At 37.4% G+C, this 27,659-nt stretch overlaps 2 protein-coding genes and 1 long non-coding RNA gene across 3 annotated transcripts in view; 2 read left to right on the plus strand and 1 right to left on the minus strand.

Moving 5' to 3' along the window:
- LOC134664571 (uncharacterized) overlaps positions 1–27,659 on the plus strand; it is a 513,832-nt gene that overhangs the window by 295,836 nt on the left and 190,337 nt on the right. The window contains exon 2 of the long non-coding RNA XR_010098264.1: positions 13,480–13,557. This is a non-coding gene — a long non-coding RNA (uncharacterized LOC134664571). The remainder of the gene's footprint in view (positions 1–13,479; positions 13,558–27,659) is intronic.
- Positions 1,027–8,013, minus strand: LOC134664534 (uncharacterized). The gene is made up of 6 exons (XM_063521226.1): positions 7,881–8,013; positions 7,481–7,606; positions 5,266–7,191; positions 4,205–4,374; positions 1,985–2,176; positions 1,027–1,547 (listed from the first exon to the last, which is right to left on the minus strand). The coding sequence occupies exons 2-6, from the start codon at positions 7,569–7,571 to the stop codon at positions 1,296–1,298; spliced, it is 2,631 nt and encodes an 876-aa protein (XP_063377296.1). The 5' UTR covers positions 7,572–7,606; positions 7,881–8,013; the 3' UTR covers positions 1,027–1,295.
- On the plus strand, positions 15,802–18,973 carry LOC134664561 (dynactin subunit 6). Its single transcript, XM_063521272.1, has 4 exons — positions 15,802–15,908; positions 15,994–16,164; positions 16,846–17,018; positions 18,594–18,973. Exons 1-4 carry the CDS (start codon positions 15,898–15,900, stop codon positions 18,815–18,817), a joined length of 579 nt encoding a protein of 192 aa, XP_063377342.1. The 5' UTR covers positions 15,802–15,897; the 3' UTR covers positions 18,818–18,973.

A 27,659-nucleotide genomic window follows, 5' to 3' on the forward strand; every position in this document is an offset into this window, starting at 1 on the left:
GCGAAGGGATATTGTCTCATAGAAAATTAGAATTTCGCGCCTTTTTCTACTGACAAAGTTGTTTGACCGGTTATATTTCAGGTATACTTGTTCGAGCATACCCCAAGTGTGAGTGTGGTTTGTACGTATCATCAAAATCAGGTCAGGAATTTTAAAGTTTATTTGCAAGTAGACGTCCTTTAGACACGTTTAGATTGATATAACTATGCATTTTTTAAGTAGGTATGTATTATACAGGTTCATGATGTAAATAAAAAAAACAGTCAATTCTTCAAGATTTATTCATATCTAATCACATTAAATACGAACAAAATTGTTAAAAAACTTATTCATAAGGTGACGCTGTTACTCTGATATCAGTCAAGCACGGAGAAAGACTGGAAGGAAGTCAAATAACTTACTGATCTAGTATCTCCTATTCAGTGAATCCCAAAACAAAGTTCAAATCAAATATAGTTGGTCAAGCAGATCTTGACAGTAGAAAATTTGAAAAATGTAGGCGCGAAGGGTTATCGTCTCATAGAAAATTTGAATTTCGCGCCTTTTTCTACTGACAAGATTTGCTTGACCGTCTATAGTAGCAAGCAATGAATCATCTATGAGATTCTAGACATAGGCAATACCTTGTTCTCCATTAAGTTTTATAAAAATATAAAAACAAAAAAAAAACTGGTCTTGTCTACATAGAAGTAGTCTAAAATGTATTATACATCATATTTATATTATGCACTCAAGCATAAAGTTTTATAGCTTCAAAACAAGAATCAAACTTAACAAAAAACAACACAGGTTTTTCACTACTTGTTCCTCGGAATTCTTCCACATTAAATGTATTAAAACGTCATTCGTTAAAAATTCGAATGAAGTGAGTATTGTGCACCCGCGCCGTGCAAGCGGTTGAAGAAAGCTAGAAGGGTCTACCGCGAACCACGTTCGCCGTGTTGCCCCTCTTTCGCACTTGTAAATTCGTACGTAAGCGTGACAGGGAGGCAACACGTCGAACGTGGTTCGCGGTAGGCCCTCAGCTTGCCGTCTGCGTCGGTTCGTCAACACGTGCTCCCATTGAAGAAGAAGCTCGTTATGGAGCGAAACATATCGAGCAATCTTCGACTTAAAACACGTGAGGGTCACAGTTTAATATATTTTATGTCTGTCTCACAGAATTTATGTTATTAAAACTTGTTCTTCCAAATGAAAACAAAGCGTAAACATAAAAATTAGTAACATATCACTAAACGGGAATCAATTAAATACTGCAAATTGGAAAACATCAACTAAAATCTTGTGCGAAAAAATTATACAGTAGAGCTAACGAAAACTTGATTGAGTATCGAAGAAAACTGTGTCTTTTTAACTTTCTCTTGTATATAATTGGCGATATCTGTGGAGTAATCACTTCTTTTTTCCGCAATGTATGAGAGCAGTGGCATCAAAATTGCTGCGAATTCGTTCACGTATTTTTCGTCAACTATATTGACAATCCTCACTAGTTTTCGCACGACGTTCATTATTTGATCGTTGGTGAGAGGCTCCTTGAAATATTTGTTCTGAAAAAAAAGAATACATTAAGATTACTAGGCAATTTATACGCTGGTCAACCTAGACTTAGAATATTGTACTTTTTGCACTGTGCACAACTGCACATGCCCGTGGTAGCAAGATAGCTGTTCTTTTCCTCAAAAATGTATTGTCCTTAACTTTGTCACACTGCTATACTAGTGCTGTGTGTGTAAGTAAGTACAGAGAAAATTTAGGTACGTTAAGTTCACATTCGTAACTACATTTTCTTTCCCTTTTTACATCAGCATCAGATAACAGAACAATATGTAACTGGCAACCATGGTTGCATTAAAAGAGTTCAGAACCAAAAATTGTCAGCCAGAGATTGCGTCAAAGGCCACACTTTCTGTACAGATGAGAAAGAGACAATGCGAGTAGCAACTTTGTCTCTTTCTAAACCGCGCGTCTGGTGGCCTTACTTTACCTTTATAGTAATAATGAAGTTCCTATAGCAGTTGAGCAGACATGCCCATGAAATGTCTGTCCTGTTTGACTTCTCTGCTACTGTGACCAGTAATACAGCATCTTGTAGTATTTCCAGGGTTGTGTCATCTCCGAAGACTGACAAGCCATCATATATTTCTGACATCTCTTGATAAGTAATGGAGCATAATACCTGTAACATAGTTTAAGTAATGAATGAACAAAGCATGCCTTAGGTTTTGGTCTCTAGTATAGTGTGTAGCTTTCAAATAGAGCTCGACGGCTAATCCTATTGTCTATTGTTAAGTTAAACCGCACGTGCTACTTACCTGCAAAAAAGGGTCTTCATTATTCTATTTGGCACCTGAGCGCGGGCTAGTCCAACGCTCAAAAAACCAGTGTAGGTACGCTCTCCGATAACGCGCCTTTGGTACGCGTCTCGATGACACATTTTAGACAGGTTCTGTAGCGTTCGACTCGCCAGCACTCAGTAACCGAAGTACGTATTTTTATGCAGGTGGTTGTGGCACGTGGCACGAGCGGTTTTACTTAACAATAGACAATAGGATTAGCCGTCGAGCTCTATTGAAAGCTACACACTATATCGACCAGAGACCAAGCATCGGCCTTAGTGTGGTATTACATCTGTCCAATATCTTGGTCCAATGTAATTGCGTCTAACTCTCTCATTAAGCAAAATGTGAGACAAAATACACATTGGACAAAGGAATTGGCAGAGATGTGAAAAATACTTTATAAAAAGTATTTAAATACAAAATACAAATACTTCCTTGATAATACTATTTCAAATGCAAAATACAAAATAGTTTTTGAATTTGTATTTAAATACAAAATTCGAAATAGGTATTTTTAAATACTTTTTTAAAATACAAATACTTTGCGATAAAAGGTACTCTGAGTAGTGAATACCTAGTCTGAATTAAAAAGTATTACTCGGAATTTCCGAGTTGAAAAGACTCTCTTTATTCTTTGAAATCAATCCTCTATCTAAAGTGCAAATTTCTAGTTGTTTGCTCATATTAACCGGTAGGATGTAGGTATGGATGATGGTTTTTAACGGCCAACTTTTAAAGCATTAATTTGTAATGTTTTACAGCTAGTATAATGCCTCTCGTTAGTGTGATGAAAACGTATCGTTTGTGTTTCACCAGGGCAGAAAAGTTTGTCCTCCTCTCGTGCCTTGAAACCCTCGCAACACTCAAGATTCCACTTTTTTAACCACTCGCTACACTTGTGGTCATGTGCGACGTTACTAAACAGATTCAACAGTTCCATGTTAAAAGAATGAGAGAGTTGCCAGGATTGTAACATCAGAAGAAATTGTAACTCCTACCTACATTACCTACCTACTATAAAGTATTTTGTATTTTGAAAATAGAAAATAGGTCCCAAAAACTATTTCAAATAAAATACAAAATAGTTTTCTTCAAAAGGTATTTAAATACAAAATAGGTATTTTGCATTTTGTATTTGCATTTTAAATACAAGTATTTCAAATAAGTCACATCTCTGGGAATTGGACAGGTGGAATACCACACTTAGCTGTGTACAACATCACATTCTAAAGCCATATAGTTGTCTTCCCATAGAGTGTGATTCTTTTTGAAGTACAAGTGTAAACATAAGATCACTTGTGTGGAAAGTTCACCAGCTGCTCACAAACGGGTTGGTGTTCAAAAATTTACAGGGCACTCCAGAAAAGTGTTGGGTCTCCTCTTCTTGCTCGCGTTATCCCAGCATTTTGCCACGGCTCACATAGGAGCCAGAAAAGTGTTGGGTATGTGATGATATTTCTTTAACACTTCTGTGCAAGCTAAGAAGCCAAGATTAAATTTGACATGATAACTTTAAATTCAACGGTATGTAATGTAGATTTCTGGGGGTTATTAAGGTAGCTGCTATCCCACCAGAAACATAAATGTAAAAAAGGAGAGCCAAGGTCAATACAAAAATTATGCTTGGCTGTGGGCTTCGCCGCCAAAAAAATGAAGATCTAATCTAAATGCCAAGTTCTATGCAAAATCCAAATATGTAGTAATAGGAACAAAATAACATTAGGAACAAGTATTGTGTGTCATTGTCATGCTAAAAGGTGTCATGTCATGTCCCAAAACACGTGACAAAGTAGGCCTTTTTGTGTATTACCCCTTTCACAGAATATTACCCTTATTTGTGGTTACATTAATAAAATATTACATACTTGTAACAGCATGGATGTGATTTGATCCACATCCATCTCCTTTCTTATGCGAAGTCCAGTGATGACCTCAATGAAACTGCTGCCAGGAGGGTCCCAGAGCTTCCTGTAGTAGTACATGTTCAGAGGCTGCAAATTCTTCAGTTTGCTCTTTAGCCACTTTAGTTCTTTTTCTGGAAATTTTATAAATACAATTAGTAAACAGAGTAAAAACAGCTGTAATCTCACGAAAATATGGTCTATTTTTCATATCATAGAGTTTTAAAGACACAATACCTATTGACAGTTTGATCAACTATAATTTGATGTGATTAAATGTTATTTAATTTGTCCTCTAGATCTGATTAGTAAGTGTAGTCAAATTGTTGTTATTTGTGTGGTTATCAAATAGACCCTATTCTCATGACATTAGAACTTAGTTCTCGGTTTGTTAAATTAATTATAAAAAACCGGACAAGTGCGAATCGGACTCGCCCACTGAGGGTTCCGTACTTTTTAGTATTTGTTGTTATAGCGGCAACAGATATACATCATCTGTGAAAATTTCAACTGTCTAGCTATTACGGCTACGGTTTCCGAGATACAGCCTGGTGACAGACAGACGGATGGACAGACGGACGGTCTTAATAATAGGGTCCCCTTTTTACCCTTTGAGTACGGAACCCTAAAATTTAATGAAAACCTACAGGGTGATTTCGGGGTCATGGAGCAAGATAGCCAGACATCATACAGAATCCAAAGATGAGCCTAATGATGTTCTTAATTATTGTTTATCACCAATAATGATGATTATTCTCCAGATGACAAGTAGGAAAAAACATTTTTGCATACAATTTGGTGACCCTACTCAATGTGACGTCTTGTCGCTTTCCATGCAGCGTATGTCAAAAGTCATAGGGTGACCATAATTACTTAGTATAACATTAATATTACTTGAAAAATAAGAATAATTAAAGTAATTATCTTTTAGTCAAATACTACCATATGATAATGTGGATCATTTACAGAGTCAGAAAAAGTGATTCTGGATCACGACCCAGAAATCACCCTGTATTATTACATACCAGGTATCTCAGCTTCATAAGTGTTAAAGATCTCTTGTTGCAACTGTAAAGCCAACTCCAATGTTGGTGGCATGGCTGCTTCAAATGAAGTAAACTTCCATCTTACAATCTCTAGGACTTGAGCCAACATTGCCAACATCGGCGCCCTGAATTCAAGTAACTCCTCAATAGTGTATGCTGCCATCAATAATTTAATTTGGACATTCATCCCAACAACATTTTTGTTTATTAACCCTTTGTGCAAATTTGGCATTATTATTAACATTAATAATTTATTCCCCGGAATTATATTCCGTTGTTTGAGCTTACTGATAAAATTTACAAAATTACTCTGCTTTACATCAGTGTCTAAGGAACTCTCCAGTACATTATTACCGACTTTAATGATGCATGGTTCTGTGTCTTGTCTGTAGTAAAAATTGCAATATTTTTCTAAACTGTCCATTACTCTTAACATAATATCAGTCTGTTTCTCATTCTCTGCTGCTAATTTAAATATCTTCATAAATGTTTGCTTAGGGTTCTGAAGAAATACTGTCAAGATGTCTGATGGATCGGCATCATCAGATACAGTTAGCTTGTTGAATATCTCTGTCATCATGGTTGTGAAATCTCCATTTTCCATTTTGTCATGCAGGTTGTCACTGAATTGGTTTGTGATGATTTCATCTTTAACAGTATTGTTGCATTGATGGAATGCTTTTATGGCCAGAATTTTCAAATATTCACTGTTTTCCTGGTCATCATGCAGATGATCAATGATCTTTTCAAATAATGTTTGACTTTGTTCCTCTTTTAACAGTGCTATGTTTGATTCTAGAAGAAGCATTAGTGTTAAATTTTGGCACAAGTCATCTTTATACAGCAGTGCACTAAGCCAAGAAGGGCTTTCATCATCATGAGCATTGATTTTCTCTACAATAACTTCAATATCAGTTTCATTGATGATATCTTTGTGATTTAAAGGTTCTCTGGATATCTGTTTTAGCATACCAACTAGAGTATGTTCAGATATGCTAGGAATGCCCTGAAGTATTGAGCGCAGTTTAAAGCAGAGCTCTCCGATACTTTGCTGTATGCTTTTCCCATTCTCTTCATATTCACTCCAGGCACAAAATATGTCAACACTGACACTCATTACTTGAGTTGTGCAGTCATCCAGCAATAATGCATGACATTTATTTAGGCACTGCAATATTGCATCATTTGGGCTATCACAGATTTTGAAGTTCAATGTTCTTGTTGCAATACTTTCAGGATGGTGTGTACCCAGATAAATCTCATTAAACCCTTCAGCTTCAAACTCTTGCTTACTTGTGAAGTGAAGCATGCATTCCTCAATCAGATTCAGCATGATACTAAGGCTTCTTCCTAAGTATTTGTATTGATCATCTTTGGGCATATTCAGAACCTTGTCTGCATTAGGAGGGTTTGTGAACTTATTGATACACAGCTGGAAGTTATTTAAGGCATCATTCAACAATTCCCCATCACTACCGTCATGGTAAAAATGCAGTCTACATATCAACCTGTAGAGAGCTGCGGCAACTATGCGGACTCTGTCAAGCTGATCCACAGGGTTTAAATATTTCATGTTGGTAACAAATGCATCCGCTATTTGCAAGGCCAGGTGAGGGTTGGAAAATGCTATTATTTCATATAGAAATTGCTGCATATGGAGATTAAAGAATATCTCATATAAAAGATACTTGGGCACAGTGGGTATCATCCAAATAACCATCTGCATGCCTTCCATTTCAGTCATCTCTTCCAGAATTGGCAGATCCGCATTTAAAGCAATGTATAACGCTAGCTTTCTATATTCATCCAGTTTTTCTTGGACCACTCCATTCTCATTGATATAGTTTTTGTCATTCAAAAATTTCGAAAGTTTCTCCAGAACATATTTCACTTTTTCCTCATTTCCTAAAACATATAAGCACTTTATATCAACATATGTTTCTTATCCAGCATAGTAAATAAACGATTAGTTTACATTTAACAAACAGCATAGCAATTGAAATTAATATTTCAAGTTTGCAAGAGCAAAAATTTAACTCTTAAACCACAACAGGTTCTTCCAGAAACCGAAATAATTGTTTGCAATGTGACAATATTTAATGGTATTGTATTTTACTCGTACCTAAGTCCTTAAATAAATAAATTTGTCTTCAATAGTCTCATTAAAATAAAGGTGGTAGTAAAATAGTCTTACCTCCTCTTGAAATCAACTTCGAAAAGGAATGGAAATTATCTGCTGATAAAATCGCACCTTGGAAGGCTGACAGGTCTTGAATACTGTCCATCTTCTGTCTACATGTATATTAATTTGAATCTCAGCCTGTAAATCAAAAGATGTGTTTGTAATACATGGAGACATTGAATTGAATGTACTATGGTATGCTGGGTGGAAAACAATATGCCTACTTTTAATTTCTCTAGAAAACTATGGTATGCTATTTTCATAATAATATAACAACATAATACAGCGGCAATAAATACTTGGAATAATGAGAGAAATGTTATTGTTAATCACAGTTGCCGGCAATAACTGCGTTTTATTTATTTTTTGATAATAAATTCTTAGCTGTAACATATTTATGGTAATTACTTACAATTAATAGTAGAGATAGTCTTAAGCGACGTATGATATCAAATACCGTTTTTAGTGAGCTTTTATATACCAGTTTTCAATATTTTCTATTCCACATGTATTTGCTTCTGCCGTCAATCAACTACTGGAAGTTCATTATCCCGTTGTTTCCGAATTGTAAGCGCGTACTAATAATAAGTTTCAGGAAAATAAGGAATTTGGCCGCCCTACATTTTATAGTAAATACGAAAATATTATATTTATTGTTTTCAAACAAGATAATTCTAAATAGTTAATACAGAAGCACAAGATACTCACACAGAATAATTGATAAGAAAAAAGTACTTTTCTATTAGCGAAACTTTGTCCAATTAGGACCTGCTAAATATTTTATTGCCATCTCAACCTTTAAAAATTTTGCCATCCATCTCGGGAAGCAAAACTTCAAACAGCATTTAATTTTATCGAGAAATAAAATAAAATTTCAAATAAGACAGGTTTAGTACATTTAACTTTTAAACACAAATAGTTACCATTAATTTTGTGGTTTAGGCTTGCGAAATGTACTTTTACTTTCGATTGCCATATTAAGAGGGCGTCGAGGAGGGTAAATTTTCAGATTCTGTCAAATTACCCCATTTCACACACAAACGCAGCTCACACACACTACCTCAATTTACTGGGACAGGTCAGTGACCCCTAATGTTTTTTTAAAGGTGCTGTTTCGAGTTTAGTGTTAACTACGGACCTTTTTGAGGAATTTAAACTGTCAAAGCTTTCCTTTGTGAGAAGACAGAGAAAAATCACTTTTTATATATAGCTTTCCTTGTTTGTTCATGTCATGTCATAGGTATGTGACGTATTAGGTAATTAATTATTTTCGTTGTTGACTTTTATTTGTATTAAGATAGGTACAAACGGCGATGCTCTTAACTGTCCATCGGTGGACCTTATGCCTTTTGTAATAAGGTTTACGAACTGTCAGTTAACAGTGTGGTCATGGGCGATGGTATGCGGTTTGTAAACATAGTCCGAATTTACCTACTCGAAAAAAGTGGACTATATCTAAAATGATCCCCTCATTAGTTATAGGGCTTGTAATATTTTTTTACAACTAAAGACGCTTATTATATTTCACTTATAACTTAATTGATAATAAGGCTTTAAAAACCTCTAATAAAATTCAGGTACTACATATACTTGGTCAAGCAGATCTTGTCAGTAGAAAAAGGCGGCAAATTTGAAAAATGTAGGCGCGAAGGGATAGCGTCTCATAGAAAATTTAAATTTCGCGCCTTTTTCTACTGACAAGATTTGCTTGACCATCTATATGTACTACATTTATACTTTTGTAAGTCAGTAAGTGATGCTTATCGGGAAATCAAAGAACTCATAATTACCTATATAAAAATAATTAAATTTACTATTTCGTCTCACGTTCAATAAGGCCCGGGGCCGGGCCTTGTCACCCGCACAGACAGAGGGCCTTTTTAGCCCAAGTACAAGTTCAAGAATAACAGAGAATATAGTAAGTATAATTTAGTTTATTTATCTCAATTATACAATTTTCACACAGGTAAAATGTACATACATTTCAGCGTGTAGGTACTTATCATATAACGATCGTTTTTGTTATAAAAAAATATTTATTTTATTACACTGTGCTAAACATGAGAACAATATGTTATAATCTAGTTCCTTTTTATCCTATTCAGTTCACATACATTGTTCGTGGGTAATAAGGCCTACAAAATTTCACTTTAGGCCTTATTATCCTTTATCTGGAATTAATTACGCCTTAAATTTAAAATGGTATACAGGGTGGAAAGATAAGTCGGGCCCTGGAGGGAGCCTTAAATCCTTAAGCTGGCTCATTTTACTTAAAGGAGACATTCCTTTATTTTTAAAAAGAAACAAAACTGCATTAAAAGTATTTTGCTTTTTTTATTCAATTTGGCTTGTCAAACGAAATCTTAAGTACTAAATATTAGATTTTATGGATATTTTGTACGACAGACGAGTGTAAGACCTAATGTTTCTTGGAGAAATGTTATCATTAACATTAACTGTATCGACTAGTAGAATAAACTTGCGAGTTTTTATTTTTTGGAATTTTTAGTCGGTTCGAGTCCCGGGCGAGGCAAGCGAGTTTTAGAAAATCTTTGAATGCAGTTTTGTTTCTTTTTAAAAATAAGGTATAATTAAGGTAATTTCCCTCCAGGGCCCGACTTATATTTCCACCCTGTATAGTAAATTAAGGCCTAGATTCATTTGATTGTTGGCATTTTGTTTTATAGTTTCATGTGATCCACGATGACGCGCTGATTTGGTAAATCTAACCTTTAATAACATGGCAATACAAGTCAAGGCACGCGTTTTCGTGAAGGACACGATCTATACTTTGCATTTGTAATAGGTACAAGATTGTAATATAGAGTGTTTGTTACCTAACTTACTAAAACAATCGATTCCAGGTATAAGACAATTTATTCTCAGAAGAATATACATACCTATACAAACTTCACTTTTAAAATTGATTTAAATTGTACTACATCGCAAAAGCTTAGTTTGTGTTTCGTAACGATAATTGTGTTAATTTAATACCTTACCTACCTTACGATGCTCCGCAAACTCCTGCATCTTTTAATACCACTGCCTTTTGTTATCGTTGTAACTTTTGAAAATGTACAGTCTCCCGCGAAAACGATCTGATAAACATTTTTAATGTTATAAACCTACAGAGTTGGGATGGCAGTAAGGCTGTCGTTCATACTACTTTATACGGGCCCGACACTATCATGAATGACAAGACTTATCATAACATTCCAACGTTTGGTCCAGTTCGGTCATGACATTACAAAATCTCCTCAGTGAGGAGGCCTCAAACACTTATCAGTATTTTACAGTACTGCTTACAGCTATTTAATTGTTATTTTAACTACTATTCTTGAATGCTGGGCCTTGTTACCCGTCGGGCCTTATATTCCTCACCTAACTTTAACCTTAAATTTCTCTGTTGCCTTTAAGAGGAAAAATAGGAAAAGCCTGATTCGTTGTAGTCTAGTTATCTGGCTTTCGAAATCACTCGGTTTTATAGCTTGAGCATCGATTTTTTTATATAAATTTTACTAAACGCTGACACTCGTTCATCTCATTTTAGGTACAACTTTGCATAAGTGTATTTATTATATTGTAAAAGATTTCAGATTTTCAAGGGTGATTCGTTGTAAACACAGTCTTTGGGATAATAATGACATTTATTATAATTTTTTGTATCAAGAGATGTGAACGCTAGCGACTAAACGGTGACTGCCTTTTCCGCTGATTTTGCTCGACACAAACGATTTATAAACGGCAACTAAGCCACTAGTATTGGGTTGCCTATAATCATTTTTCCGTGAATGTACTCGTAAACCTCTATCCGTTAGTATGCGATTCATTAATGGACGCACCATCGGGACACGGTTCTTTAACACGTAATGTTAATAATCAGTGAACATCTTTAATTACGCTCAAATGCTTAAGTTTCAGTACAGGTAAAAGTACATATGAGCTGTACTTTTAATTGTTAGTACAATCGGCATCAAATAGATAGTGACGGCCAAAGTGACCAAATATAGCTATAGGATCTAAATGTGGACGAATAAGGTCAGGTGAAGCATATAAGGCCCACCTTTATTTTAACTGAAATAGTTCTATTAATAATCAGGATATTATTAACAAATCAATTCAATATAGATTTCTCATTTGTTCATGTTTCTTCATATACCAAAATAGTTACATAAATATTCCAGCGCTTTTGAAAAATACACGTTTTATAAAGAAAACCGGGCAAATGCGAGTCGGACTCGCGCACGAAGGGTTCCGTACCATAATGCAAAAAAAAACAAAAAAAAAGCAAAAAAAAAACGGTCACCCATCCAAGTACTGACCACTCCCGACGTTGCATAACTTTGGTCTAAAATCACGTTTGTTGTATGGGAGCCATGGGGCTCCCATACAACAAACGTGATTTTCACGAACCGTGATAGCTAGTGACAGTTGAAATTTTCACAGATGATATATTTCTGTTGCCGCTATAACAACAAATACTAAAAACAGAATAAAATAAAGATTTAAATGGGGCTCCCATACAACAAACGTGATTTTCACGAACCGTGATAGCTAGTGACAGTTGAAATTTTCACAGATGATATATTTCTGTTGCCGCTATAACAACAAATACTAAAAACAGAATAAAATAAAGATTTAAATGGTTAAATCTTTATTTTATTCTGTTTTTAGTATTTGTTGTTATAGCGGCAACAGAAATATATCATCTGTGAAAATTTCAACTGTCACTAGAAAAACAGAATAAAATAAAGATTTAAATGGTTAAATCTTTATTTTATTCTGTTTTTAGTATTTGTTGTTATAGCGGCAACAGAAATATATCATCTGTGAAAATTTCAACTGTCACTAGCTATCACGGTTCGTGAGATACAGCCTGGTGACAGACAGACGGACGGACGGACGGACGGACAGCGAAGTCTTAGTAATAGGGTCCCGTTTTACCCTTTGGGTACGGAACCCTAAAAACCATACCATGTTGGTTCGGAACCGGGCCTTGTTACTTGCACTGACAGTTGAACACTGACTTGAACAGAAGTTCAAGAATAACAGAAAATATTACCGGGCCTTATTAGCTTTTATCATGAATTAATTTCATCTTCAATTTAAAATGGTCTATAGTAAAATACGGCCTACATGAGTCATGGAAAAACAAATTGTATTTTATTTAGAAAGTACTTATATGTTGTTCATAATCTTCAGTAAGCTGACTTCTAAGAGTCTATCTATTATAAATTAATGTAGATTGACAGTTTACTTAGCAAATTGTACTTTTATACCTTTAGGTTTTATGTCGGAAGTATTTCAGCCAATTTGTACTGAAACAAGCATTTGAGCGTAATTAATGATGTTTACTGATTGTTAATCTTAAATATACCTATTATGTAGGGCACTTAAATTATTTTAGCGGACCGAGCGGATATGTATGTTTGTAGACCACTTATTTATTTAAATAATTAAATTGTAATTCATTCAAAAAAAAGCGGCCAAGTGCGAGTCGGACTCGCCCATGAAGGGTTCCGTAACAGCAAGTAACATAATAAAATTGCGGTTTACGGTTTATGACGTATTAAAAAAAAACTACTTACCAAATCTTGTTCAAACCAATTTTCGGTGGAAGTTTGCATGGTAATGTACATCATATATTTTTTTTAGTTTTATCATACTCTTATTTTAGAAGTTACAGGGGGGGGGACACACATTTTACCACTTTGGAAGTGTCTCTCGCGCAAACTATTCAGTTTAGAAGAAAATGATTTTAGAAACCTCAATGTCATTTTTGAAGACCTATCCATAGATACCCCACACGTATGGGTTTGATGAAAAAAAAATTTTTGAGTTTCAGTTCTATGTATGGGGAACCCTAAAAATTTATTGTTTTTTTTCTATTTTTGTATGAAAATCTTAATGCGGTTCACAGAATACATCTACTTACCAAGTTTCAACAGTATAGTGCTTATAGTTTCGGAACAAAGTGGCTGTGACATACGGACGGACAGACAGACAGACAGACAGACAGACAGACAGACAGACACGACGAATCTATAAGGGTTCCGTTTTTTGCCATTTGGCTACGGAACCCTAAAAAGGTTATTAAATGAGGGATATAGATACCTCACCTACCTTATTACAAAGCATTACAAAAATGTCCAAAGGCCAAAGCCACGCTGATAAGACATAAGACCTCATAAATACCTATAAATAAACGTTCACTGAAAAAACTTTAAAGCATTTCTGATAAGTAATTATTTTTCGTTACTGAGTTATCGTTTTGCACCGAATATCAATGAAATAAAAGCACGTTGTTATTTGATAGATACATTTATATAAACATCGTCACATGAAACCAATATAGGTACTCGTAAACCATACCACTGCGATGGAAATATCGTTCTTTCAACTGATAATATAGCCACAAAAACTCGCTGAGACTGCAGGTCGAGTCTTGGTTTCAATTTCTTGATGATATATCATTGAATTAACTTTCAAAGCACGTGATGGCTCTCAGAATAGCAACAAAACTGGTTGAAACTAAAAATTTTATTGCTGATATTATGTGAACAACATTGCTTCGTCTTCATAAATAAAATTTTAATAATTTATATTGTTTACGTTAAAATGTGAAGAAATTTGTTGATAAATTGTCTATCTAGTATATTGACATTATGTCATATATGTTTTTAAAATGACGTAATATGAATGCCAGCACAAGGAAAATTTATTCCAATAAGATAAAACAAATCTTCAAACTTTTTTAATTTTTAGTGAATTAGGAAGAAACTAATTACGCTGATTTGGTTGTGTTTTTATATATTTTAAATAATTTGTTATATTTTTAAAGTATTATGACTTATGAATAAAAACAAATCAAAATTTTAATGACTCTGGATCTCCGTGTGACATTATTCATTTACCCTATTTATTTTGAACACAGTTTTTCACTGGTATCATCATTCGTATACGGACATGAATTTCTGTCAATATATATGCCAAATTGAACTGTCAATTTGGAAAAAGCATGTACGCGTCCGCTTCCAACGGCCCACAGCGGGCATCTGAGGAGAAGGAGAATTTGACAGATATGGCGGATGTATGGAAATTTTACGAAAGTTTACGTTTACGATTGAATTTCTCTGTAGCCTTTAAGAGGAAAAATAGGAAAAGCCTGATTCGTTGTAGTCTAGTTATCTGGCTTTCGAAATCACTCGATTTTGTAGCATGAGCATCGATTTTTTTATACAAATTTTACTAAACGCTGACACTCGTTCATCACGTTTTAGGTACAACTTTGCATGAGTGTATTTATTATATTGTATAGCCTGACAAGTTCTTTTTTAGCCCTGATATAATGTCGCTACAAACAGCTTACATATAGCAACAATACGTGTACGTCATGAATAGTCGGGACAGTGTGTATTGGCATCGTGCAAGAGCGAGTGAGGTATACAATTATGTACATGTGAGTTGTAGAAGTATGTTTCCCAATCGAAACCCAATCGAAAGAGCATGTTTAGTTGATAATTAAGTATGAATAATTTACCTATCCGCCATAATTTGATTCTAAATATTCGACCTCCGTATATATATTTACCAGATTCAGTCACTCGTGGTGGTAATGGCTCATTCTTATAATAAATATTTTTGATTATAGCACTAAAGACGCCTTAAATGAGAAAAATAATAATTTAATAATTAATATTCATATTTAGTACAAAACTAACCAGTTTATTACAAACTCACTATGAAAATCAGTACCCGTCATGTCAACAAATAATTTCACAACATTGTTTAATGGAATGCTACTGAATCCCGTATCCTTTTTCTGTCGCAAGTATTTTAATGTATTTAAAATTATTTGTTTAGCATCGGTGTGAATTTTTTTGGGCATTTTGATTGCAAAATCTATTATTATCCTGAAATATTTACAATCATTTTCGATTTGTTTACATCGGTGACATTCAATGACTTTCAATGTCGGATGTCAAACAAAATAATTGCCATTAAAATAAATTAGTTCCATCGAAAATCCGCAACGTGGCGAGGGCTAAAAAGGAACTTGTTAGGCTTTAAAAGCTTTCAAATTTTCAAGGGTGATTCGTTGTAAACACACTCTTTGGGATAATAATGATATTTATTATAATTTTTTTTATCAAGCGATGTGGACGCTAGCGACTAAACGGTGACTGCCTTTTTCGCTGATTTTGCACGACGCAGTCTTAAGGAAAGAGAAGCAAAACACCAATAATTTTTGTGGAACTCCCAAAAACAAAGTTGTAGGGAAGTTTTGATCTGTTTCCTTGCAACATTTAAAACTGTCAATGTCAAAGTTGTCAAATCAAACAAAATTTGTGTTGTGCGTTTGTGTATTCTCAATTAATTTATTCAAAGTATAGTACTATTTACACTTACGGTATCAAACTTATATTAACATGGCTAATAAGTTAGTTATATCCCCTTACTTGTAATCAATGTAATCTATTATTAATGCAGATTTCCAACACTAACATTAATGTAATATGTTTCAGCGTTAAAATACTCCCTGGAGCCACGGTGTGCGAGGACTGCACACTGGAAGGTGACATCACCATCGGCGGAGGTACCGTCATTCACCCAAGAGTCACCATCATTGCTGAAGGCGGTCCTATTATCATAGCTGAATACTGTATCATTGAAGAGTATACTACCATTATACACAAGTAAGATTTTGTTAGCTATTTCAGCATAATTTCCATAGGCTTGTTATGGTAGTGATGTTTTTGGTTTTTAATAATTTTAATATTTACATACAAGATGTATGCCTGTAAGGTTCGTGTGTATAACCATCTGAAAATTAAATTAAGAAAAGTCTGTCTAAGCTTTACATATATATAAATGTCTATGTCTATAATCATCAATTATTACCATATAACATCTAAAACATCATTTTTAGGGTTCCGTACCCAAAGGGGTAAAACGGGACCCTATTACTAAGACTTCGCTGTCCGTCCGTCTGTCCGTCCGTCCGTCCGTCCGTCTGTCTGTCAACAGGCTGTATCTCAGTTAAATTTTCACAGATGATGTATTTCTGTTGCCGCTATAACAACAAATACTAAAAACAGAATAAAACAAAGATTTAAGTGGGGCTCCCATACAACAAACATGATTTTTGACCAAAGTTAAGCAACGTCGGGCGTGGTCAGTACTTGGATGGGTGATCGTTTTCTTTTTGCATTTTTTTCCGTCTTTTTTTTGCTTTATGGTACGGAACCCTTCGTGCGCGAGTCCGACTCGCACTTGCCCGGTTTTTCTTAATGAAGAATTGAGGTGATGAGTCGTTGAGGCTTGAATCATGTGTTTTTTAAACTCGAAGGGTTAAAACATTTTATTTCATATTCCAGAAAAAGTGACAACCAAGAGGATCCACCGAAACCTCTATTCATCGGTGCCCACAACGCCTTTGAGGTTGGCTGCAAACTGGAGTCCTACTGCGGACATGTAGGGGAGAGTAATGTGTTTGAATGCAAGTCCTTTGTGGGAGTGGACGTTAAAGTTGGCAGCGGTTGCGTTATAGGTAAAGATCAGAGGATGTCTTAAAATACTGCTTGCATAATTGTTTTCCTTATCACCTTGAGCAAGGGTCTCCAAACCCCGGCCTGCGGGCCAAATTCGGCCCGCGACACACTCCAATCCGGCCCGCCTACACCCAAAGCGAGTGCCCACTGTCTGGCCCGCAGGAGCCAGGCTCCAGGGGTTCAGCATACATTGAAAGTGGAACTGTTTCTAACAGTAGCAACTAAGACATCCTTCCTCGGCGCTAAAACTGATGGTGGCCCGCGCGAAAATTTCTGAGGCGCAACATGGCCCTCAGTTAAAAAAAGTCTGGAGAGCCCTGACCTAGTGTCCACAGCCTCAATCAATACTGATAAAAAAAAAGTTTTTCATCATATTTTCTCGGAAACATTCGTATTTGTCATGCTACTTCAGTGAACCTTAGTACTTTTTGTACCGAGACTGACTGAAATAGCGAGACATGTTCGTACATTCCAATGAAAATAGGTACAATGGAAAGCAATTTTATTGTGCACTACATCTGTAAGCCAATTAGCACTATCAAAAATGTAATTGAAAGCAAACAAGTACCTTTAATTATATATCTGAAAATTCAATTTTTGAAATCATCACAATACCAACATTTGCCTGAGGAGGGCAGAATATCTCCACAGTAAGCACTATATTGCTTGTATTAAAGATTTTAATCAGATAGTATTGGTTTGCTGAAGCTAGCATCTTCCATAGAATTTGACAAATGTTCCTAGTTTGCTGCCAACAGGCAAGCTTATGGGAACTTAACCCTTTGATGGCCAAAGATGGCAACTTTGCCCAACATAGATCTTGGTGCATTCCGAAAAGGTTCACGAACTATGACGCATGATAGGCATTACGTTCAGAGGGTTAGGCAGCCACTCAGTTGGAGAATGGTATTCAATTGTTCGACACAAATAACCTGACCAAACTGTAATCAAATCATAGATACTAATGCCCTATGAGGATTTTCTAAACCTTTTGAAGGCCAAACGGCGCATCCATTTGCCGTGTCACTGACGCCACGGGGGTAAAATTTAGTTTTGTGAATAAATAATGCCAACCTTAAAGTGGGGTGTTTTTCAGTAGATTTTCATCAAAAAACGATCGACGTCAAATGTCGTCTCTGGCGTCGTTGTCATGATTTTGGGTTGACGTCAATTACCGTCTGTGGTGTTCAAAAGGATAAATGAAAACCCCTACGTATAAGGCACTGGTCCCACCGCGAGCTAGTAAGCTATGAGCTATCGGCTATAAACAAGAACAAAAGATAAGCACTCCCGTGTAAATAAAAGAGACACGGCGATATTTATAGCTCACCGCTGGGCGAGTAACTATAAATATCGCCGTGTCTGACGTGTCTCTTTTATTTACACGGGAGTGCTTATCTTTTGTTCGTGTTTATAGCCGATAGCTCATAGCTTACTAGCTCGCGGTGGGACCAGTGCCTATGGGCAGTAATTTACTTAGATCATTTTCATGGCAATGTCATTGAGTTGAAAAATATGTAGGAATAAAAAAAAAATATGTTCACTAATTCAAATAATGTTTATTTTTTGTCCAGGAGCATCATGTCAACTAACTTCACCACAAACTTTAGCAGACAACACCGTGATCTGGGGATCAGAGCACCACATCAGAGAAGCGCTAGAAAAGCAACCGTCTCAGCTCTTACAACTAGACTTCCTAGGCAAAGTGATGCCTAACTACCACAGGCTTAGGAAACCTAACATTCACAAGCGGGCGCCATCTTCCAGGCAATCGCAGGAGACTTCACCTAAACCATAATGTATGGTTTAGTTACTACCTGTGACAACAACACTAGTAGTACATATAAGAAAGAAGTTAAATTAAGTTTAACAAGAATTTATAAGTTATATTTTATAGGTATGTAACTCATCATATTTAACTCTTAAAAGTATTTATAAATTATCACAAATTTCATGGCCTTTTTTCACAATACTTTAGTTCCCTAATCCAGGAGTCGGCAAACCGCGGCTCGTGGGCCGCATGCGGCTCTTTTGAGCTTTTTGACCACTGGAAAAAACATTTGAGATTCCTTTATGGTCTTAATGCGATTGGCTCCTCTTAAAAGTTTGCCGACCCCTGCCCTAGTCAGATAAGCCTCGCGTTTTTAGAAGTGTTGAATAAAATTAATGATGAAATTGATGAATGAATGGAATTACATAAGCATCTAAAAAGTATGTAGATAAGAATTCTTAATTAAATTAGAGAAGGGTGATCGTGAAGCATGGCAAGCTAACACGTACTGTAGCACATGGACGCCTGCAACTATAGGAGTGTATTTGCGCGTTGCCGACCAAAATCGAATTTTCAATGTCAGTTCAAGCACAGAGGAAAAAGGTTTGACGAAGTCACTTGAGGCAAAAAGTGTATAAAAAGTATCGAATGTTGATCGAATGTCGCATACTGCCTTAAGACAACAAATATTTCGATAGATTTAATTACAACTTTATATTTTATAAGTAAGTGGAGCTCTAATTCCGTCTAAGATAACAGTGCGCCAACTTAGTCGTGACAGAATGTAGCCATGCCACTATTATAAACGTTCCACATTTTGTTATTGCAAAGTCTGTGCAGGGTTAGCTTGGTCCGACAGTTTACTCATTCTGTGGGTGGCAACGTGGCAGTCGGAAAAATCCGGACACGCAAATATTTGGTCGGCCACGTTGAAATGCCCAAGCATATATCCAGCTTTAAGAACGGCTGGCTACGCTGCAAGCTGTCAAAAAGAGGCGATGGAAAATTCAAATAACGGTCGATCGAATGCCGCATGCCATAAAACTGAATTCTACAGGATGGCCAAAAAATAAGTGCTTTAAGTAAAAAAAAATTTGGCTGTTTCATACATTTTGGCTGGTCCAGTTTTTTTCGCGATTTCAGGCGAGTTGTTATAAATACGAGTAATAAGGGAGAAAAACGCTTTCTGTAGCGAGTACCTAAATCTGTCGTGGGTAGGTAGCTCATAGGTATTACGCATCATCATATTTTTTATCGGGTAAAGATATTCGGCAGTTTATTAGCGAATGATTACTAGATATTAATGCGTAACTACAAACGATCAAACTTTTCGTTCCCGAAAGGTCGACGCCACATAACCCAATCGAAAAACCGACGAGCCTGAAGTGGTTTGTTTTCCACTCACGAATTCGTCAGGCGCCCTCGTTCGGATTTCGAAATAGTTTGAGTTCGAATACCCCCGCCAGAATCCGTCTAAAAAACTCACAGACAAAACATCCTCTAGACTGAGCATAGTCGCGCTACCCCCTCTGCCACGCATACGGTAATTTTACTCCATGTTCGAGTCGAAAGTGTCTTTGTGGGACGTCCGTGTCTTTGAACGGACCAATCACGGCACGGGACTTCGCTCACCTCGTCCCGCTCACCCCCACATTTTTGGCATCATCGGTTGCATGAAATTATTGCTCTAAACTCGGTCTAGATGATTCCTAGTCTATGAAAAAACTCCACGCTTGCATCAAGTGGGGAACACAGAACGTTGAGCCGCACCTGAATTTTTGTTTTAGCACAATTTTTTTTGCCTAATTATTTTTCAACAGGTGACGAATTCCTCGTCTCGAGCACCACTAGTCGTCGGCAATCGCGGTAGCTTTGGTTTAGCTGTCGCTCGCAATTAGTGGGTTCGGGAATACAACTATAAACTGAGGGCTTACCACGAACTACGTTCGACGTGTTGCCTCCTTGTCACACTTACGTACGAATTTACAAGTGCGACAGAGAGGCGACACGTCGAACGTAGTTCGCGGTAGGTCCGCTGCTGTATGCCGTCTGGAGGATTGTGCTCTAGTGTGATTATGGCACTAGCGGATAATGGAGAGCATTTAGCGTCGCATGTTTCTGAATAGGCTTGTATTTCGGCGCTATATGAATACCTATTACTCTACTTGGACGCAAAATCTTGTAAAAAATAGGCAGGTAGAGTTAAACCAAGCAAAGTCTGCAGCGATATTGATAGCCCACGCAATGAAAGTGTTATTTATAAGTACGTCATAATTTCATAGAAGTTTGACGTTTAAAATGACGCACTGCGTGGGCTATGGAAATCGCTGCAGACTTTTCTTGGTCCAAATCTACCTACCCAGTTATTGGTACCGGCACTCAGCTACAGTCGAACTGTTTTTTCGATTTCAACTGATCGGATTTATATTTCCTTATTTATGAGATTTCCGGAATTTATGTACGAAATATCATTTGATACTTTCCCATAGTAAAAGCTTATCATCTGTGGGTATGATCTTAAAAGGGTCTTCAGATTACCAGTTTGCCGGACAATGTCAGCCTGTCAGTGCCTTATCTGACACCACAGTCAAACAAAATGTAGTTTTGTGGAGCATTGTCCTTAACAAAAAAGTTGTAACTTGTATATAATAAATAAGTTAAATAACTAAATAAATAAAGTATTAGGAGCTATCAAAATATGCGTTTTCCTACTCGTCGACTATAATTCTTGAATTAAGATTTCTTATACCAAACTTCAATTGGGTATTTTTAATGTATGGGCTCCCAACTCAACTATAATATTCATTACGATACAGTTTAGTCAACTATAATGAAATTGACCAATCACAGCTCTCCGCGATCAACAGGACGAAACCAAACCAAAGCTCAAATTAATTATTTATTTTAGGTTGTATAGTAGAAACAATTGGTTCATAAATCAGGAACGCGCATGTGACACCCTTAAAATAGCAACATCCATAGACTACGTAAACCACTTAGTGTTGCTTGTTAGTCTCCATAGGCTACGGTGGCCAAATTTAACTTAGCGCGGAGCAAGTACCAGGGCCTCATGAGTTACGAGAAGATGTCGTTGACCAACGCGCCGGGCGCGGCGGCGGGGGCGCGTACCAGTATGAAGGTATCGCGGGGACTTGCGTATTTTAGCTGTGTATACTTTTGGTTTGGTTTGTTTGTATGATTCTACTAGTTTAAAGTATTATTTATTTTGGCTCGTAGAAAAAGTATTGTATACAATAGTGATATAATCAAGCTTTTCAATCTCGTACCTGACTTAGGCAACTCAGCAAGCTTCGTTGCCTAAACACGGTACTCGGCTGAAAAGCTCTCTATTATATCACGATTGTATAAAATACTATTAACTGACAGGCCGATATCGGATATATTAGTATATTCATCATCATAATAAGTTGAACAGTGCATCTTGTGATATAGGTAGGTAATTTGCAAGTGTACCTACTACAGTGGTTTCCTACTTGACTGCACTAAATTTAACAAGCGCACCAGATTTTCCTCTTACTTAGAACATGCACAAAGGCATCGCATGCGATGAAATTATTCAGTCAGTTCAGTAAAATCGAGGACTATAATTGGATCTGCGTTGTCCTGGCAACACTATCGTTTCCAAACCAGCAGACAGAAAATAACAGCCGAGATGCTCGCTAGTTGCTCAGTCTGTAACTGTACATTGCATTAATTTATTTCAACTTCCTAGCCGGCTTATGATCTGCCTTGATGTTACATTCCTATTAGTTTTATACCGGGTGTGGCCTGTAACACGAGCAAATAATTAAAACATAGATTGTACTCCTCAAACGATGACACTTTTGTTCAACAATTTTTAATAATTATGAAGTATATTTAGTCTTCCTATTTTTCATACAAAATAAATATTATCCTCAATGGACACCATCGCCATGCCATATGATTTGTGATTGACGTTGCATGTCATGCCTTAAACATAACAAAATTCGCAATACATTGCCTCTTAGAATAAATTTTAAAGTGTATTAAAAATCAAACCACAAGTTATTTTTAAAAGTTGCTGAACAAATGTTGGTCAGTATGAGGAGTACAGCCTACAGTAATATTTTTTGCTCGTATTACAGGCCACACCCGGTATAACAGCTTAAGATTTCGATTGTTAAACCAATTTTCAAATAAAAAATAAGTTTAAAAACTAAAACCCGACTACTGCAAATCGCGCTCTAAAAAGTATGAAACAAGATAGAATTCTTATCTAAAATTATCAAGCAGGAAATATTATAAATGTTACTATTTTTATTTATAAAAATGTAACGTAATATAATTTACTGAATTTTTTATATATTTACAGAGATTCAGAGGATAGCCGTAGTCGTATGCCACATTACTTTTAAGTTTATAATCGTGGCATACGACGATAAGAATTCTATCTTGTTTCATACTTTTTAGAGCGCGATTTGCAGTAGTCGGGTTTTAGTTTTTAAACTTATTTTTTATTTAATTAATTTTGGGGTCATGATTTCGTTACTTACTTTTTGAAGTCACTTTATATTACTTTTGCGAGGGCGTCCTCAGTACAGAAATGCACGCAGAGCGCCGCCTATATCGGGCTACGTCCGACTCCTTTAGTGCCTATGAGGGCGCCGATGGCGGCCGTCTTTGGAACGCGTACGTCGGGTTACGCTCGACACTTTTAGTATAAGGGCGCCGAAGGCGCCCGGATTTGGAACGCGTACGTCGGGCTACGCCCGACTCTTTTAGTATGAGGGCGCCGAAGGTGCCCGGCTTTGGAACGCGTGCGTCGGGCTACGCCCGACACATTTAGTATGAGGGCGCCGAAGGCGCCCAGCTTTGGAACGTGTACGTCGGGCTACGCCCGACTCTTTTAGTATGAGGGCGCCGAAGGCGCCCGGATTTGGAACGCGTACGTCGGGCTACGCCCGACTCTTTTAGTATGAGGGCGCCGAAGGCGCCCGGTTTTGGAACGCGTACGTCGGGCTACGCCCGACTCTTTTAGTATGAGGGCGCCGAAGGTGCCCGGCTTTGGAACGCGTGCGTCGGGCTACGCCCGACACATTTAGTATGAGGGCGCCGAAGGCGCCCAGCTTTGGAACGTGTACGTCGGGCTACGCCCGACTCTTTTAGTATGAGGGCGCCGAAGGCGCTCGGATTTGGAACGCGTACGTCGGGCTACGCCCGACTCTTTTAGTATGAGGGCGCCGAAGGCGCCCGGTTTTGGAACGCGTACGTCGGGCTACGCCCGACTCTTTTAATATGAGGGCGCCGAAGGCGCCCGGATTTGGAACGCGTACGTCGGGCTACGCCCGACTCTTTTAGTATGAGGGCGCCGAAGGTGCCCGGCTTTGGAACGCGTGCGTCGGGCTACGCCCGACTCTTTTAGTATGAGGGCGCCGAAGGCGCCCGGCTTTGGAACGCGTACTTACGTCGGGCTACGCCTGACACTTTTAGTATGAGGGCGCCGAAGGCGCCCGGCTTTTCAACGCGTACGTCGGGTTACGCTCGACACTTTTAGTGTGAGGGCGCCGAAGGCGCCCGGCTTTGGAACGCGTGCGTCGGGCTACGCCCGACTCTTTTAGTATGAGGGCGCCGAAGGCGCCCGGCTTTGGAACGCGTATGTCGGGCTACGCCCGACTCTTTTAGTCTGGGGGCGGAGAAGGTGCCCGGCTTTGGAACGCGTACGTCGGGCTACGCAGGACACTTTTAGTATGAAGGCGCCTTCGGCGCCCGGCTTTGGAACGCGTATGTCGGGCTACGCCCGACTCTTTCAGTATGAGGGCGCCGAAGGCGCCCGGCTTTGGAACGCGTACGTCGGGCTACGCCCGACACTTTTAGTATGAGGGCGCCGAAGGCGCCCGGCTTTGCAACGCGTACGTCGGGCTCCGCCCGACTCTTTTAGTATGAGGGCGCCGAAGGCGCCCGGCTTTGGAACGCGTATGTCGGGCTACGCCCGACTCTTTTAGTATGAGGGCGCCGAAGGCGCCCGGCTTTGGAACGCGTACGTCGGGCTACGCCCGACACTTTTAGTATGGGGGCGCCCAAGGCGCCCGGCTTTGCAACGCGTACGTCGGGCTCCGCCCGACTCTTTTAGTATGAGGGCGCCGAAGGCGCCCGGCTTTGGAACGCGTACGTATCTTGTAAAAAAATTGACTGTTTCATACATTTTGGCTGATCAGGACTTCTATACCTATTCACGATATAAAATGTTGCAGGACATTAAAAAAACACCATGTATAGCGGCCAAACAAATTTCTTTTGCAAAAACCTTCTTGTATCGCCGTAGTCGCGTAACACGCGGATAGAAACCAGAGCGCTTGTAGCTAACCGAAAATTTAATGTTTTATCTGGCGCATGCAAGCAAAGCCGGGTGCAAACGCGAACAATATTTATATATTTGAAATGTGCTAATTGAGCTCTTTCCAATGATGTATAACACATCATCATTACTTAATTTTAGTTTTTTGGTTCGTGACTTTATGACCTCTAGAGGGCGCAGTGTTCATTTTTTTGGGACGCCATATAGCCTATAACCAGCGGACGATTAAGACGATTCGAATGACACATCGTTTGTTAAATTATAATAAGCACTTTAGAAGTTATGAGGGAACAGATGAACATACATACATACATACATACATACCCACATACATACCGGTCAAAATCATAACCCTCCTTTTGCGTTGCCGTAGTCGGGTAAAAAGGAGAACGTGATGATCCAAATAATTATAGACCGATAACTATTGTTCCAATATTATCAAAAATAATAGAAAAAGCTTTTTATGATAGATTAGATAACTTCCTAACAAAGCATGATATTTTCCACCCTGACCAATTTGGATTTCGTAAAGGATTAAATACAGAGTTGGCATGTTTCAAATTTATTAAATACGTGACTAAAAGATTAATAATAAATCTCCGATAATGTCAATTTTCCTTGACATGACAAAAGCTTTTGACTTAGTCGACCATGCAAAGCTTCTCAATAAATTAGATGCCTATGGAATTAGGGGCCAGGCAAATGATTGGATTAAATCCTACTTAACCAATAGAAAACAATGCACAAAAATTAGTAAATTTGTTGAAACCGAAAACCAAATAAATAAAATAGTCTACAGGTCACCTCTTCGTATGATAGTTTCTGGAGTACCTCAAGGCAGTAATTTAGGCCCTCTTCTATTTTTAATTTTTATTAATGATCTTCCTGCCTCGATCAAACCCTAATCCATACTTTTCGCTGATGACACAACTATCATGATTAGTGGTCATGATCAAAGTACATTCATCTGATATTAATAATGCTTTAACAGACATAAACAGATGGATAACAAATAATAATCTCTTGATTAATCTCAGCAAAACACACTATATGCAATTCCACTCTTACGGATCCATACCTCCTCAACTTAATATTCATATTAATGACTACGCATTACATAAAACAGGTAACATAAAATTCTTAGGTTTAAATATTGACTCAAATTTAAATTGGAAGGAACATATGGACGTAGTTACGCGAAAACGTTCCAACCCACAAGTCACTCGAAAATGAGTTACCATAACCAGGGTACTATTTTTGACATATTACATCATGTGCACACAAAGATGCTAGTATTTTTAGGTTAGTTTCATCAATAAAGTTTGACCCAAATGTTCCAACCCACCATTATACCAAGGACGTGTACTCAAAATAAAGTAAAAACATTACATGCATACTGAAACATATTGTTAAAAACTCCTTATAGAATAACATATCGTTATAATGTTCCACTTGTCTTGAAACATTATACTAAATTCATAAAACGCACATTTAATTTTTTCTTAAATGATCCATGTATGTTGGAACGTTTTTGCAAAATCTTTATACATTTTTTATTTCTGCAAAAATGTTCCAGGTAATTTGAAACCTTTTAGATTAATCCATACTGTTTTTTTAAGCTGCGAAGACTGTTCTAAATAAATTGGAACATTTTATTATAATATATTATTTTCTAATTTTTTGCTATAAACGATCCACATATACTTGATCCATTTTTGCTATTAAATATGTTCGAGAGAAAAAATTTTTTTTTACCAAAATAAATAACTATGGTATATTTAAGTTTATGTATTTAGTCAAAACAATCAATGGACTATTTACAATAAAGGTGGCAACATTATTACCCTTTGCTCCCGTAAAATGACAGCACCAACGAAACGCACATGTGAAACGAAACGCCGCCGCGGACCTACGCGGAGCTGGTTTGTTAGCGCACACCGTTGTATGGGGACCTTGCACTTTGTGACTATGCGCTGAAACTTGGCACAGTTGATTCTTAGCTGGTCTTGAGCAGATACAGACCGGGGAGACATCGAGAGCCACCTCTCAATTAGTGGGGGGGGGGGGAAGTTCAACACTGCCGCGCTTCACTTGGAGCTGCATTTCTCTAAAACTATACCTATTAGGGCATGTAATATATTATTTTCGGATAAATTAAGGACAAGGAATCTATTTTTAGAACAAAAAATGCCCTTTCGAACAAAAAAGTGAGTAAAGTAGAAAATACTAAATAACGTATACTTGGTCAAGAGATCATGTCAGTAGAAAAAGGCGGCAAATTTGAAAAATGTAGGCGCGATGGGTTATCGTCCCATAGAAAATTTGAATTTCGCGCCTTTTTTTACTGACAAGATTTGCTTGACCAGCTATATTTTACATTTTTTTATAATTACAATTTTTTAAAAAAAAAGAGTAGCAGGAATCTGAAAAATAAAATATGCCGATGTGCCGCCGACATATTTATGAATATGGAATTCTTAGAGATTTTTGATTAAAATAACTCATTTTTAGTTACTTTGTCAAATTCGATCT

The sequence above is a fragment of the Cydia fagiglandana genome, chromosome 5 (assembly GCF_963556715.1).
Source record: "Cydia fagiglandana chromosome 5, ilCydFagi1.1, whole genome shotgun sequence".
NCBI lineage: Eukaryota > Metazoa > Arthropoda > Insecta > Lepidoptera > Tortricidae > Cydia > Cydia fagiglandana.